This window comes from Octopus bimaculoides, chromosome 1 (assembly GCF_046866305.1).
Source record: "Octopus bimaculoides isolate indiv1 chromosome 1, ASM4686630v1, whole genome shotgun sequence".
NCBI lineage: Eukaryota > Metazoa > Mollusca > Cephalopoda > Octopoda > Octopodidae > Octopus > Octopus bimaculoides.
Genome location: NC_142928.1, coordinates 115,014,169 through 115,030,547, shown reverse-complemented (window position 1 = coordinate 115,030,547; position 16,379 = coordinate 115,014,169). Strand labels below are relative to the sequence as shown.

The 16,379-nt window shown below is 36.4% G+C and overlaps 1 protein-coding gene across 2 annotated transcripts in view; it reads right to left on the bottom strand.

Annotated features, from left to right (window-relative positions):
- LOC106878543 (protein-glutamine gamma-glutamyltransferase K) overlaps nt 1-16,379 on the bottom strand; it is a 142,577-nt gene that overhangs the window by 24,227 nt on the left and 101,971 nt on the right. For both annotated transcript variants that reach the window (XM_052969397.2, XM_089356249.1), the window contains exons 10-11: nt 1,520-1,635; nt 430-559 (exon numbers count right to left, since the gene is read on the bottom strand). In XM_052969397.2, the coding sequence (XP_052825357.1) occupies nt 430-559; nt 1,520-1,635 (246 nt within the window). The remainder of the gene's footprint in view (nt 1-429; nt 560-1,519; nt 1,636-16,379) is intronic.

Here is a 16,379-nt window from a genome sequence, read left to right as displayed (position 1 = left end):
GCATGTTGACATAGGTTGAACAGGACAAAATAACCTTTCTTCATTGTTTTGTATCTTAGGTCAGAGCAAACCACTTCACTCCCAACCATCCCTTTCTATATGACTGTCTTCCAACAACATCAATATATAGCATTTTCCGTCCCAGAATGGAAGCTATCATTTGTATATTTTATATCCATGCTAACATAGTCACCTCTCATAATTATTACACCTTAGCATTTTTTTTTTCAAATGAGTTATAGAGATGTTGAAGGGCCATACTAAATGCCTTATAGTTTTGTCCCTTCACCTTCTATCTACAAATCCTTTACACTTCATTTTTCTCCAAGTTGATAAAGTATTGGGCTTCAACTAAATAGTTGACTAAAGCCCTCTCTTACAAAGCTTGGATCTGCATCTTGTCTAAAAATCATTATAATAGTATCTTACCTTCTTTATATTTATAGAGATGGGTGATGTCTTCCCGCTCCACACTTCCAACTGCTTTAGTACTAATGAACTTGCCAACAGCAGATTTGTCAACCTGAACAGCCTTCATTTCTTCTGTTTTACTATCAACCTTAATAAATAATATAAAGAACAACAGAAGTGTATAGGAGAGTGTGTATGCACATTTTTGCATGTTGAGAGTCTAATTTGAGGTATAAATTAGCTGCTACTAAGTCTACAGAGAACTATTGTTTTACACTGGGGTAGTGTTCATACACTGTGTACACCTAAAATATATGTTGTACAATATAGACCATTACCAAACAAACTTTACTCACAATAGATAGTGTGCACATGACAATCACATAACCACTTTATATCCTTTCTTTCAACTTTTACTATTCTATGATTAGCAAAGCAATCTCTTCTCTGCAGATACCACTACCAATACAAAGTTTAATGCATTTGCTTTCCATTTTCTCATTTATGTACAGAGTTCACCATCTTATGAAAAGATATTTTGCAGAATCCAGCTGTGGTATTTTCCCATTTTTTTTGGAAACAATTTTGCTAATAATTTTCTATAGTTACAATGTAGTTATCATAGATTTGTAGGAATTACAAAAGTTGTATATCATGTATTACCAGTAAGAAGATTTAAAACCCATGGCAATTCAGTATTCACAAATTTTAAACTTATCCATTTTACCCATCTTCTTCATTGTTGGTCATTGATGATGGTAGTGGCAGCAGTGGCCATGACAGTTTTATTGTCGTCGTCATCATCATCATCATCAATATTATCATCATTAACATTCTCCTGTCATCTGTCTCATGCTGGCATAGCTTCAGTAAGTCAGAACAGCATATTTCATTTTCTATGGCAACTTATCTTGTAAGGCACACAATACTCTGATCTCACCTCACAATTTCTTCCTGTTTTCATTGTTTCCCCTTCACCCCTTAGCAAATTTTAGCAAATTTAATATCTTTAAAGACAATATTGCATAGCTCAGACCAAACAATATCTTTTTACAAGATACACAATAGTGGATGCAAAAAGAAATCAAAATGGTATGTCTTTACTTACCATCCAGAATACTTTGTCACCATTCACCTCAGAAAAGATGAATGGAGCGTCATAATTAATGAACACATCACCCTCTTTAATGGCTTTCACCGGACATGGTCCACAGCGCATCAAGCCTATTTTGTTATAAACAAAAATATACATTATTTACTTTGTTAATACAGAATTATATGAAGGACCCTATACAGTCAAAATGTTACCAGACAGCTTCTTTTGAAATTGGGCTTTCATAAAAGAAAACAATGATTCAATAATTCTCAATCATGGCTGGCTGAAAGAGTATGGTTTGGACTTTTATGTACTGAAGGTGGGAATAAAAACATCATTGACCTGGAAAGTCAAAAACAAAAGACTCTCTACACAATGGGATGATGAGCAAGAAGTATTCTTGACATGTATGGTATGGTGAGGGGTGATGTAGGGAGAGTGACAGAGAAGGATGGGAAGGGCAGTGAGCAGGTTGCTAGTATGCAAAGAAGTATATATATATATATATATATATATATATATATATATATATATATATATATATATATATATATATATATATATAAGCAATGTTAATTCTCTAAATGAAGTATTAACAGTAACTGCACGATAAAGTGTAGTATATTGCCACTTAAGTGTGGCTGACCCCTAGGGGTGGATGTTACTGTTGTTTTTAGCCCTAAAAGCAACAGTAACATCCACCCCTAGGGGTCAGCCACACTTAAGTGGCAATATACTACACTTTATATATATATATATATTCTTTTATTCTTTTACTTGTTTCAGTCATTGACTGCGGCCATGCTGGAGCATCACCTTTTAGCCAAGCAAATCAACCCCAGGACTTATTCTTTGTAAGCCTAATACTTATTCTATCGGTGTCTCTTCCCGAAGCACTAAGTTACGGGGACATAAACACACCAGCATCGGTTGTCAAGTGATGTTGGGGGGACAAACATAGACACACAAACATACACACACACATACATATATATATATATACATATATATATACATATATATATATATATACACATATATATATATATATATATAAACTGTAATTTTTGTATAATTATGTATTGTTAATATAACAATACATAAAGACTAGAGTTGAAGTGCTCAGCATGAGCTAGAATTCATCTTATAGTAAAAATAGATACATAAGGGTGGAAAACCACAGGAATAATACCATGTGTCCAACGCAAGATATAATATGTGTGTTCAATTCCTTCAAGAATCAATAAATAAATTTATAGTATTCAGTCTCTAAAGTGTCTAAAAGGTACGGTAAAAGGACAGGCAAATACAACAATAAAAACTTAAGAAATATCATGAATGTTCAAAATATTTATTAAAAAAATATTTATAAACATGCATGCTTTCCAAGTTGTATAAAAATATGACAATTAAAGTTAAAACATTACGATATATAAACGTACATTATGATATAACATATAATGGGTAAATATATACGGTATGATGAAGTTATAAATTTACATGTATTATATTAAAAACGTGTACATTAGGACAGGTTTAAAAAAAAACGTATAATATAAAAGTTAAGTTAAAAGTATACATCTGCGGACCGTTTCTGAGATGTGTCTATTAATATGGTGTTGTACTCATATTAGAGATTAGACACTCCCTTCCTCAGGATGTTTGTTGTACATAAAAAGGAAGGAATAAAAATATAGAAAACATAAAAAGTTTAGAGTGATATAATACAATATACAAGTAAAACAACTGGACACAACACCTTACATCACGGCTCTTTTTTCTCAATTGCGGAATTACGTATATATATAAAAAAGCAGAAGAATATGTAGTAATACCTAATTAGCATAGGTTGCTAAATTAAATTAAATCACCAGCCTAATCATATCCTATTACGGATTAGTTCATAATAATATTTTGTTTGTATTTTATTTCCATTTTTAATTTTATTTAATTTTATTTATTATTTCATTTATTAATTCATCTATAAGTTCATCCCTAATCATCGATACAAGTTCAAATTATACTAGTTCTATTCAGGCCTGCTTATATTATGTCTATTGGTACTTCTATTTATTTTATTTTATAATATTATTTTTCTTCCTTATATATTAAATTATATTGTATAATTTTTATAACTATTAACTCATGGAAGTATTCCTATCTAAATCATTATTTCTACTATTCTAAGTTCGAATTCATGCTATGATCCTTTACAGTTACTATTCGCCCTAACCTTCTCTTTAAATTTCCTATTCTTTTTGAACTTCATAATGAATGTTGACTGAATTTTATGCGTGCATGCCGGGATTGCATCAGTAAACCTGTTTAGCATAGTATTATTATGGTTTTTCAGTATTAAATATGCCTCTCTAATGCATAATCCACATCTGTTAGATCCAACTCCGAACGGATGGGCATTAGCCAAGATGGACCATGATAGTTCGATTGTTGCGTTTCTTTCCTTAAGGTCATGTATAAACGATGCCAATGCTGTAGATGCCCTATATTTTGAGTTATTAAATGAGCTCATATGGCTTCTATATCTTTGTTTAAAATTGATCGAGCTACCTATGTACTCTTTTCTCTTTCCGTTCTGCATAAGAACACTACATTTGTAAATTACATTAGTCCGGCAACAATTTCCGCTAATCGGACATTTTGAGGGAGTGTCTAATCTCTAATATGAGTACAACACCATATTAATACACACATCTCAGAAACGGTCCGTAGATGTATACTTTTAACTTAACTTTTATATTATACGTTTTTTTTTTTTTTATCTTGTCCTAATGTAGACGTTTTTAATATAATACATGTAAATTTATAACTTCATCATACCATATATATTTACCCATTATATGTTATATCATAATGTACGTTTATATATCGTAATGTTTTAACTTAAATTGTTATATTTTTATACAATTTGGAAATTATGCATGTTTATAAATATTTTTAAATAAATATTTTGAACATTCATGATATTTCTAAAATTTATATTGTTGTATTTGCCTGTCCTTTTACCGTACCTTTTAGACACTTTAGAGACTGAATACTATAAATTTATTTATTGATTCTTGAAGGAATTGAACACACATATTATATCTTGCGTTGGACACATGGTATAATTCCTGTGGTTTTCCACCCTTATGTATCTATTTTTACGATAAGATATATATATATATATATATATATATATATATATATATATATATATATATATATATATATACACATATATACGACAGCCTTCTTTCAGTTTCCATCTACCAAATCCACTCACAAAGCTTTAGTTAGCCCAAGGTTATAGTAGAAGACACTTGCCCAAGGTGCCACACATGTGGTTGGTAAGCAAGATACTTACCACACAGCAACTCCTGCACCTATATATATATATATATATATATATATGTATATATATATATATATGTATATATATATATATATGTATATATATATATATATATGTATATGTATATATATATATATATGTATATATATATATATATATGTATATATATATATGTATATATATATATATATATGTATATATATATATATATATGTATATATATATATATGTATATGTATATATATATATATATATATATATATGTATATATATATATATATATATATGTATATATATATATGTATATATATATATGTATATATATATATATATATATATATATATATATATTTCTTTTAAAATGCAGAGATGCCTATAATAGGACATCTACTCGCTAGAAATAGCAGCAAAAGACTACATAACTCGTGCTTCATATGTTGTCTGGTCATTTCTGCTGACGATAGTCCGACCTTGTAAGATATAATCTTTATCTTACTAAAATTGACTTGAAACCATGGTACAGAATATAGATTAGTAAAAGTTTTTATTTTTCATTTCCTTTCGAAATTATCCCAAATTTTTGTGGTATGTAGTCTTTTGCTGCTATTTCTAGCGAGTAGATGTCCTATTATAGGCATCTCTGCATTTTAAATGAATAATACATAGTCTATTGACTGTTTTTTTACTCTCGCTAGACCACTGGTGGTAAATAAAATTTCTAAAATTTTTTTTGCTACCCTATAATTTACTAATATATATATATATATATATATATATATATATATATATATATATATATATATATATATACTTTATTATTATTGAAGCTGCAAAAACATCAGAAAAATATCACAAAAACTACTACTCAGAGTTTCATGTTCTCAATCTAAACTGTCCAATGAATGGGAATGTGAAACTCTGAGTAGCAGTTTTTGTGATATTTTTGTGATGTTTTTTCAGTTTTAATAATAATACACTATATTACTCTATCTCTGGTATTCAAGTACTATTTTTCCCCACCCTGTTTCACATCTATGTGCTTACTTTGGTATATCATCCTCCTCCTCCTCGCCATCATCATCATCGTTTAACGTCCACTTTCCATGCTGGCATGGGTTGGATGGTTTGACTGAGGACTGACACCAGGAGTCTGCACCAAACTCCAATCTGATTTAGCAAGGTTCCTACAGCTGGATGCCCTTCCTAATGCCAACCACTCCGGGAGTGGAGTGGATGCTTTTTACATGCCACCGACATAGGAACTAGTCATGTGGCACTGGCATCAACCATGCTCAAATGGTGCTTTTTAGATGCCACCAGCATGGGTGCCAGTCAGGCATCACTGGCATAGATCACACTCAAATGATGTTTTTTTACGGGCCACCAGCATGGGAGACAGTCAGGTGGTACTGGCATCAGCCACACTCAAATGGTGCTTTTCACATGCCAGTCAGCCAGCACTGGTATTGGCCATGCTTGAATGGTGCTTTTTACACGCCACTCGCAGGGGTACAAGTCAGGCAGCACTTGGTTCAACAGGTCTTCACAAGCACGGCATATTGCCCAACAATTGAAGGGTGCTTTTAAATGGGTCAGTTATGCGACACTGGCATCAGCCATGGCTACGATCTTACTTGGTTTGCCAGGTTTTCTCAAGCATAGCATATCTTCAAAGGCCTTGGTCATTTGTCATTGCCTCGGTGAGGTCCAATGTTCAAAGGTCATGCTTCACCACCTCATCCCATGTCTTTCTGGGTCTACCTCTTCCAGAGGTTCTCTCTACTGTTATATGTATATATGTATATATATATATATATATATATATATATATATATATATATATATATATATATATATATATAAATGAGAATGTGTGTCTGTCTGTCTGTCTGTCTGTCTGTGTGAATCCCTAAAACTCGAGAACTACGCAACCAATTTCATTCAAATTTTACACATGCCTTACTTAGGGTTCCAGTTGTGTTTTAGTCAAAAAAAATTATTAACTTCTTGCAGAGTTCGAGCACACGGCAACATAATATCTCCTCCACTATTTAAGTATTACGTGTCAAAAGTGAAACAAAAACACTCATGTCAAATACTTTCACTTTAAAAATGAAACTATTCCACTAACTGAAACAATCACATTTCGATACTGTAGTGACAGATACTTTCACAGAGAGAAAGAGAGAAAGAGAGAGACAGAAAGAGAGAGAGAGAGAGAGAGATGTATATGTATACATATACATGTATATGTACACCATTTCGATACTGTAATGACAGATACTTTCAGAGAGAGAGAGAGAAAGAGAGAAAGAGAGAGAGAAAGAGAGAGAGAGAAAGAGAGAGAGAGAGAGAGAGAGAGAGAGAGATGTATATGTATACATATAGATGTACACGTATATGTATATATATATATATATATAGATCTATACATACATGTATATGTATACATATGTGTAGATGTATATATATATATAGACGTACATGTAATATGTACACATATATACATATATACATGCATACAGATATCTATACATATATACACCCATCACACACACATACACATGCACACAAACACACACATTAGTCATTTGTTTTCTTATCCAAAACTACGTCAAAAGTACTGAATGGATCTTTATGAAATTTGGAAATTATATTCTTTGCATAACGGCCAATAACTCCCATGAAAATTCATATATTTTTGATGTTGAAATTTTAACCCGAACATAACAGATGAGCATTATTTAGAAAATGATGTGACACGTTATCGAGGCTACCATTCTTTCTGGATGTGCAAAAGGGGATGACGTCTTTATTCCAAGAATTCCTCTTACTCCATCAGGTGCAGACATTCCTTTTACATTCAGAAGACTACAATTCCCCCTTCGTGTGACTTTTGCCATGTCCATAAACAAATATCAGGGTCAAACACTGTCTGTAGCTGGTCTTCTCTTGGAAGAGCCCTGCTTCTCACATGGACAACTGTATGTTGGCTGCTCAAGAGTGGGCAGCAACAAAAAACCTATTTGTATATGCTCCACAAGGGAAAACAAGGAACATAGTTCACAATGAGGTGTTATAATCACAACAGCAAGAAAGTATGTACATGATCACCTTCTTTTACGAAACTTCATTGACTTTCATATAGTTATATTGATATACATATATATACGTATGTTTGGGTGCGTGTGTGTATATACATCTCCATATATAAAGATGATGCGTAGTCTAGACGGCGTTTTTAGATTTCATTATTCTCTTTAACCCGGGCAACGCCGGGTATTTCTGCTAGTATATATATATATATATATATATATATATATATATATATATATATATATATATATATATATATATATATATATATATATATATATATATATATATGCATGTATGTATGTATAAATATATTCTTTTGTTCTTTTACATGTTTCAGTTATTTGACTGTTGCCATGCTGGTGCACCTTGAGGGGTTTTAGCCAAACAGATCAACCCCAGGACTTATCCTTTAAGCCTAGTACTTATTCTATTGGTTACTTTTGCCAAACTGCTAGGTTACAGGGATGTAAACACACCAACACCAGTTGTTAAGCAGTGTTGGGTGACAAACACAGACACAAAAACACGCACACATAGACCGTCATCATTATTATCATCATCGTTTAGCATCCGCTTTCCATCCTGGCATGGGCTGCTAGCCAGACGGTTGCACCAGGCTCCAATCTGATCTGGCAGAGTTTCTACAGCGGGATGCCCTTCTTAATGCCAACCACTCCAGGAGTGTAGTAGGCACTTTTTACATGCCACCAGCATGTGGGCCAGTCAAGCAGTACTGGCATCGACCACGCTCAAATGGTGCTTTTTATTTGCCACCAGCACTGGACCAGTCAGGCGGTACTGACATCGATCTTGCTCTAATGATGGTTTTTATGTGCCACCGGCACAGGTGCCAATCAGGCAGTACTGTCATTGGCCACGATAATGACTTCACTTGACTCAACATGTCTTCACAAGCACAATTTATTGCCCAATGATTGAAGAGTACTCTTAAATGGGCTGGTTATGCTGCATTGTCATAGGCCATGGTTACGGTCTCACTTTGCTTGCTGGGTCTTCTCAAGCACAGCATATCTACAAAGGTCTCGGTCACTTGTCATCGCCTCCGAGAGGCCTAACATTCAATGGTCATGCTTCACCACCTCATTGCAGGTCTTCCAGAGGTTCCCTCTACTGCTAGGGTGTCACACTTTTTGACACAGCTGTCCGCATCCATACACAACACGTGACCATATCAGGACAGTCGTCTCTCTTGCACACCAAATTTGATGCTTCTTATGTCCAACTTTTTTTTCAAAGCACTTACACTCTGACATGTATGCACACTGTCATTACACATCCACCAGAACATACTGGCTTCATTCCTTGCAAGCTTACACATGTCCTCAGCAGTTATGGCCCATGTTTCACTGCCATGTAGCATGGATGTTCACACACATGTGTCACACAGTCTACCTTTTACACTAAGCAAGAGGCCCTTTGTCACCAGCAGAAGTAGGAGCTCTCTGAACTTTACTCAGGCTATTCTTATTCTACCAGCTACGCTCTCAGAGCATTCACCCCTGCTACTGACTTGGTCACCTAGGTAATGGAAGCTATCAACTACTTGTAGTTTTTCCCTCTGGAATGTGACAGATGCTGTTTTCTGCACATTTACAGTGTTTATTGCTCCTGAGCATCTGCCACACACAAAAACTATCGTCCCAGTTAGCCTTCCTTTGATATTGCTGCACCTCTCATGTGTCCATAGCTTACACCGGGTACATCTTATAGAGTTTCTACCTATGCATTTTCTACAAATCAAACAGTGCCATCTACCTGAAGGGATTTGTGATTTGTCTGCCTTCCTACTTATTAAGACTTTGGTTTTTGCTAGATTGTCTCTAAGGCCCTTCGATTCTAGACATTGCTTCCACACCTGAAATTTCTCCTCTAGTTCTGATAGTGACTCAGCTATTAGAGCAAGGGCATCAGCATAGAGAAGCTCCCAGAGGCATCCTGTCTTGAATTCCTCTGTTATTGCTTGAAGGACTATAATGAATAAGAGGGGGCTGAGAACTGATCCTTAGTAGACCCCTACTCCTAGCTGGAATTCTTCACTGTATTCATTGCCAACCCTCACCTTACTGACAGCTTGCCTGTACATAGCTTGTACAGCTCTCACTGACCACTCATCTATCCCTAGTTTCCACATTGACCACCAGATAAGGGATTGGGAGGACCCTGTTAAAGGCTGGTATGACACCTTCATGTATCACCTGATTGACTATACAGATGACTAGACTATAGCCGACACCACCAGATATTTTAAGCATCTCTGTGGTGATTCCTGATGGGCCAGGTACTTTCCCTGTCTTCATACCCTTAATTGCTTTATCTACCAAGGTACTGTCAATTCGGATAGTTGGTCCCTCTGTTGGGTCAACATTCCGCAGACTCTCCTTCTCCCATTCATTCTCTTCATTTAGCAACCTTTCATAGTGGCGTCTCTAAGTCATAGCAACCTTTCATAGTGGCGTCTCTTTGCAGCCTCATTAAATGCAAGTGAGCCATCACCATGCAGACACATTTCTCTCCTATGACATCACAATTCTCTCTCACACACTGTCTTGCAACACAAAACATTTCAAGTCTTTGTCCTCACAATGCAGAACATTGGCAAATTTTTTCTTATCTGCTTCCCCTCTGGCTAAGTAAACCTGTCTCCTAGCTTCCCTTCTGGCAATCTGATACAATTCCTTGCTATCACTGTTCTTCCAGTCTTTCCATGTCTGTTTCTTTTCCCTAATGGCCCTGTCAACTACATTGTTCCACCACCACATTATGCTGGGTCAAGAGGGGTCTTTGCACCATCCACAAATCAGCCCTCAATAGGTTGTTCTGTAGGAACCTCTAGTTGTCTTCTACATCTTGTGATGCTATATCCCACTTCTATTTCATCAAAAGCTTCAAGTAATACTTCTCTCAGTCTCTGTCCATTCGCAGGGTCCTTAATCTTCCAGACCTTTCTCCTCCATGCTGGTCGTCTTTTGAGCATCTATTTAGCCCTGATCCTGAAGTCGCTAACTACTAATCTATGTTGTGGGGTGCATTCTTCACCTGGGAAGTTTTTGGGATCTAGCTATCTTTCCTGTTTCCTGGTGAGGATGTAATCAATTTAACTAGTGTGTCCACCAGGTCGGTAGGTGAATAGGTGACTGGCAGGTTTCTTGAAGCTAGTATTACAAACCATAAGATCATTTGCATCGCAGAACTCCAGCAGCCTGGTTCCCTCCTCATTGCAGGAACCAAACCCATAGCCTCCATGTACACCATGGAAGCCCCCTGCATGTTGTCCAACATGCTCATTGAAGTCGCCAGCCACAAAGAGAAAGTCCCTGTCATTAGTCGATGAGGTAGTCTGCAAGAGGGTGTCATAAAATCAGTCTTCCTGTTCATCAGGTAGCCCTGGCTGAGGAGCATAAGCCGAGATAATGATTGCTAACCCATGCTGCAGCACTAATCTAATCTGACTACTTCAATTACCTTATCAACCCATTCCTCCACAAGAAGTATACCCACACCCCCAACCCCATCAGTGTTCCCTGTCCGAAAAATCTTATACTTATTTATTTGCCTGTGAGGAACCTAGCAGAACTTCCTCTTCACTTTACTTCTTGGATGCAGCACAAATCTACACGTCTCCATTCAAGCATCTCAACAATCTCACCAGACCTACAATTCAGTGTGCCAACATTAAGTGTGTCAATTCTGAGGGCATGGGAGGTGTGGGCTCTTATGACCCTGGGATGGGGTATAGTAGCATCATGTACCTGGAAAGAAAGCTCACATTTGGCAGAACTCATAAACATACAAAAACCTTCAACCTGCATACATCATCATTTTATGTGCTACATCATCACTACATTACAAAGGGGATAAACCCTAAGTAGGGATGGGGGAACATTAAGCCTTTGAAGGTGTTCATGGGCGAGACATCTGATAGAGGTCAGAGGATAGAGACTTCCGGTACAAATGGTGGGGTGGGAAGGGCGGGCATACCATGAAACAGCAAAAACTCAGATTGCTGGTGTGAGAAAATATTAATGATAATAATGAGATAGAATTGGGCATTTGAAATTCTTAACTGGAGCAATAACAGAGAGTTTTTGGTCAGCCAAACTGTGACAAAATTAGGTAAATGAATGAATAAATTACAATAATAAATGAACGTGAAAGAGAGGGAGAAGAGGGAGAGCAAAGGGATCTTAAGTTTTTCTCTAAACATACGGCATGGAAGACAAAACTGTGTTTATATAGATAGATAATGAAATGAAATAAGAAAGTAATTATGATTGTGCTGAAAAGAGGTTTTAGATGTATGCTAGGTTGGAAGACAAGGTTGCTTATCTGAACATCTTCTGGTTTCTACTCCATGTGGTGGGGCATTAGAATATGAGGTAGGGGAATCTGAATGAGCTAGTTTATATAGGGTGGGGTAGGGTGTGGGGAGCAAAGGTAAAGTGTTGGGAGAAGCATGTGATTAACGAAACTGAGAGGAAGAGAGAGAGAGAGAGAGACCAGAGTTAGGCTGGTTGAAAACAGAACACTAGGAGAATGAATGAATAAATGACAATAATAAATGAATGTGAAAGATAGGGAGAAAGAGGAAGAGTTGGGCTGAGTGAAGGGATATTAAGTTTTTTTCTCTAAACATATGGCATGGAAGACGAAACTGTTTACATGGATAGATAACGAAATGAAATAATAAAATAATTATAATGTGTGTGTGTGTGTGTGTGTGTGTGTAATGGGCTTCTTTCAGTTTCTGTTGACCAAATCCACTCACAAGGCCTTGGTTGGTCCGAGGCTATAGCAGAAGACACCCAAGGTGACATGCAGTGGGACTGAACCTGGAACTATGTGGTTGGGAAACAAACTTCTTACCACACAGCCACACTGCACCTATATGTATATGTATAAAGTAATGAAGGCAGCTCTAAGAAATATAAAACCAAAATGGAAAAATTCAATTGTCACTAATTGTGTGTGAGGGTGCAGAGTAGTACATGTACTGCTAGAAATAAGAGGTAAAACTGTCAGATCCACAAGAAAGTACATTTTCATATACTGACAGGAGATAGTCTAGTCTAGTGATATAGCAAAGCTATATCACTAGACTACACTAGTTTTGCCTGAAAAATTACAGGCTCACCAGTAGTGACTATTCCATTGACAAATGGTTTGGCTAAATCCAGATTGCCAGTATACAGATTTACCATATAAATTTATGGTTGTCAGTATATGAAAATGTGCTTTCATGCAGATCTGAGGCTTTTAACTATTATTTCAAGCAACATAAGTACATCCTCAGTCACAATTAGTGACTTGAATTTTATATTGCTTATAGATGCCTTCATTATTTCATAATTTTCACTTTAACATTTCGCTAAATCAGCCAAAAATTTATATGGTAAATATATATACTGACAGTCTGGATTTAGCCAAACCATTCAGCAATGTAGTCAATACTGACAAGCCTGTAAATCTTCAAGCAAAGCCAGTCTAATCTAGTAATCTAGCCTCCCTTATGGGATAGTTATCTTCCCTGTCAGTATATGAAAATGTGCCTTCTTGCAGTTCTGATGGTTTTAACTCTTGTTTCTAGCAATATAGGTGTTCTATATATGTATATATCATCATCGTTTAACGTCCGCTTTCCATGCTAGCATACGCTTTTACTTGTTTCAGTCATTTGACTGCGGCCATGCTGGAGCACCGCCTTTAGTCGAGGAAATCGACCCCAGGACTTATTCTTTGTAAGCCTAGTACTTATTCTATCGGTCTCTTTTTGCCGAACCGCTAAGTTACGGGGACGTAAACACACCAGCATCGGTTGTCAAGCGATGGTGGGGGGGACAAATACAGACACACAAACACACATACATATATATATATACATATATACGACGGGCTTCTTTCAGTTTCCGTCTACCAAATCCACTCACAAGGCTTTGGTCGGCCCGAGGCTATAGTAGAAGACACTTGCCCATAGTGCCACACAGTGGGACTGAACCCGGAATTATGTGGTTGGTAAGCAAGCTACTTACCACACAGCCACTCCTGCGCCTATATATATATAAAGATGTATGTATGCATGTGTGTGTGTGTTTTTGAAAAATGAATAAAAATAGCTTTTCTGATAATTTTTCCACTCTAATAAATAGATGCTTATAAGTTATTAGGTGTTTACAAGAGGTCATTAATATCTTATTCATCTATTTTAAAGGCATTAGATTTACTTTCTGCAAGGATGTAAAGATTATGGGTAGTTATTTACATAGAAGGGATGTTTTTGCACAAGCAAGTATGGCTCTGTAGATGCAGAATTGAGGCATTGTTTGTGTTTCTAATGTATTCATAGTGAAATCAATTGTTTCAAATAGCTGTTTTTGGTCTGCATTTGATTTCACTATGATATGTTAGATACATAAACAATGCCTCAATTCTGCATCTACACAGCCATACTTGCTTTTGAAAAACATCCCTTCAATGTAAATAGCTACCCATAAACTTTACACTCATGCAGAAAGTAAACTTATTGCTTTTAAAACAAATTAATAAGAAGATATTAATGACTTTTTGCAAACACCTAATAGCTTATAAACATTTAATTATTAATGTAGAGAAATTATCAGAAAAGTCATTTTTATTCATATATATATATATATATATATATATATATATATATATATATATATTTAAAATGATTGTTACAGAAGACAGAGTGTACCTAGAAGCTTTTTCTTAGCATAACAACCGTTTCAGCTCCATTCTGCACTGCTCCCTAATAGGCATGAGATGATGTAGTAACATCAGAAGCAACGACTGCAATTAAAACCTTCTCTCTAAAACTTAATTCTTTAATTCTAAATTTATCTTTAGATAAATTAGTAGCTGATAGCTTCCATTACCTAGGTGACCAAGAGAGTAGCAGGGGTGAATGCTCTGAGAGTGTAGCTGCTAGTATAAGAATAGCCTGGGCAAAGTTCAGAGACCTCCTACCTCTGCTGGTGACAAAGGGCCTCTCGCTCAGAGTAAAAGGTATACTGTATGACGCATGTGTGTGAACAGCCATGCTACGTGGCAGTGAAACATGGGCTGTGACTGCTGAGGACATGCATAAGCTGGCAAGGAATGAAGCTAGTATGCTCCACAGGATGAGTAATGTCAGTGTGCATACACGACAGAATGTAAGTGCCCTGAGAGAAAAGTTAGACCTTAGAAGCATCAGATGTGGTATGCAAGAGAAATGACTTCACTAGTATGGTCAAGTGATGCATATAGGTGAGGATCTCTGTGTGAAAAAGTGTCATATCCTAGCAGTAGATGGAACTTCTAGAAGTGGTACACCCAAGAATATCTGGGATGAGGTGGTTAAGCATGACCTTCAAATGTTGGCCCTCATGGAGACGATGACTAGTGATCGAGACCTTTGTAGATATGCTGTGCTTGAGAAGACCTGGCAAACAAAGTGAGACCATAACTGTGGCCTATGCCAGTGCAGCATAACCGGCCCATTTAAGAGTACCCATCAATTGTTGGGCAATAAACTGCACTTGTGAAGACTTGTTGAATCAATTGAAGTCATTGTCATGGCTGACAACAGTACCACCTGATTGGCACCCATGCCAGTGGCATGTAAATAGCACCATTCATGTGTAGTCAATGCCAGTGTTGCCCACTTGGTCTCATGCCGGTGGCACATAAAATGCACCATCTGAGCATGATGTTGCTAGTGCCACCTGACTGGCTCCTGTACCGGTGGCATGTAAAAAGCACCATTCAAGTCTGTTGATGCCAATACCGCCTAACTGGCCCTTATGCTGATAGCACGTAAAAAGCACCCACTACACTCCTGGAGTGTTGGCATTAGGAAGGGCATCCAGGTGTAGAAACTTTGCCAGATCAGATTGGAGCCTGGTGCATCCTTCTGGCTTGCCAGCCCTTGGTCAAACTGTCCAACCCATACCAGCATGGAAAGCAGATGTTAGACAATGACGACGACGATGATGATGATAATGATGATGATGATGATGATGATATATATATATATATATATATATATATAGATATAGATATAGATATAGATATAGATATAGGGTGGTGAGCTGGCAGAACCGTTAGCATGCCAGGTGAAATGCTTAGCGGTATTTTGTCTGTCGTTACGTTCTGAGTTCAAATTCCACCAAGGTCAACTTTGCCTTGCATCCTTTCAGGGTCAATTAAATAAGTACCAGTTATGCACTGGGGTCGATGTAATCACTGTCCTTGTTTGTCTCCTCTATGTTTAGCCCCCTGTGGGCAATAAAGAAATATATATATATATATATCATCATCATCATCATCATCATCATCGTTTAACGTCCGCTTTCCATGCTAGCATAGGTTGGACGATTTAACTGAAGACTGGTGAAACCGGAT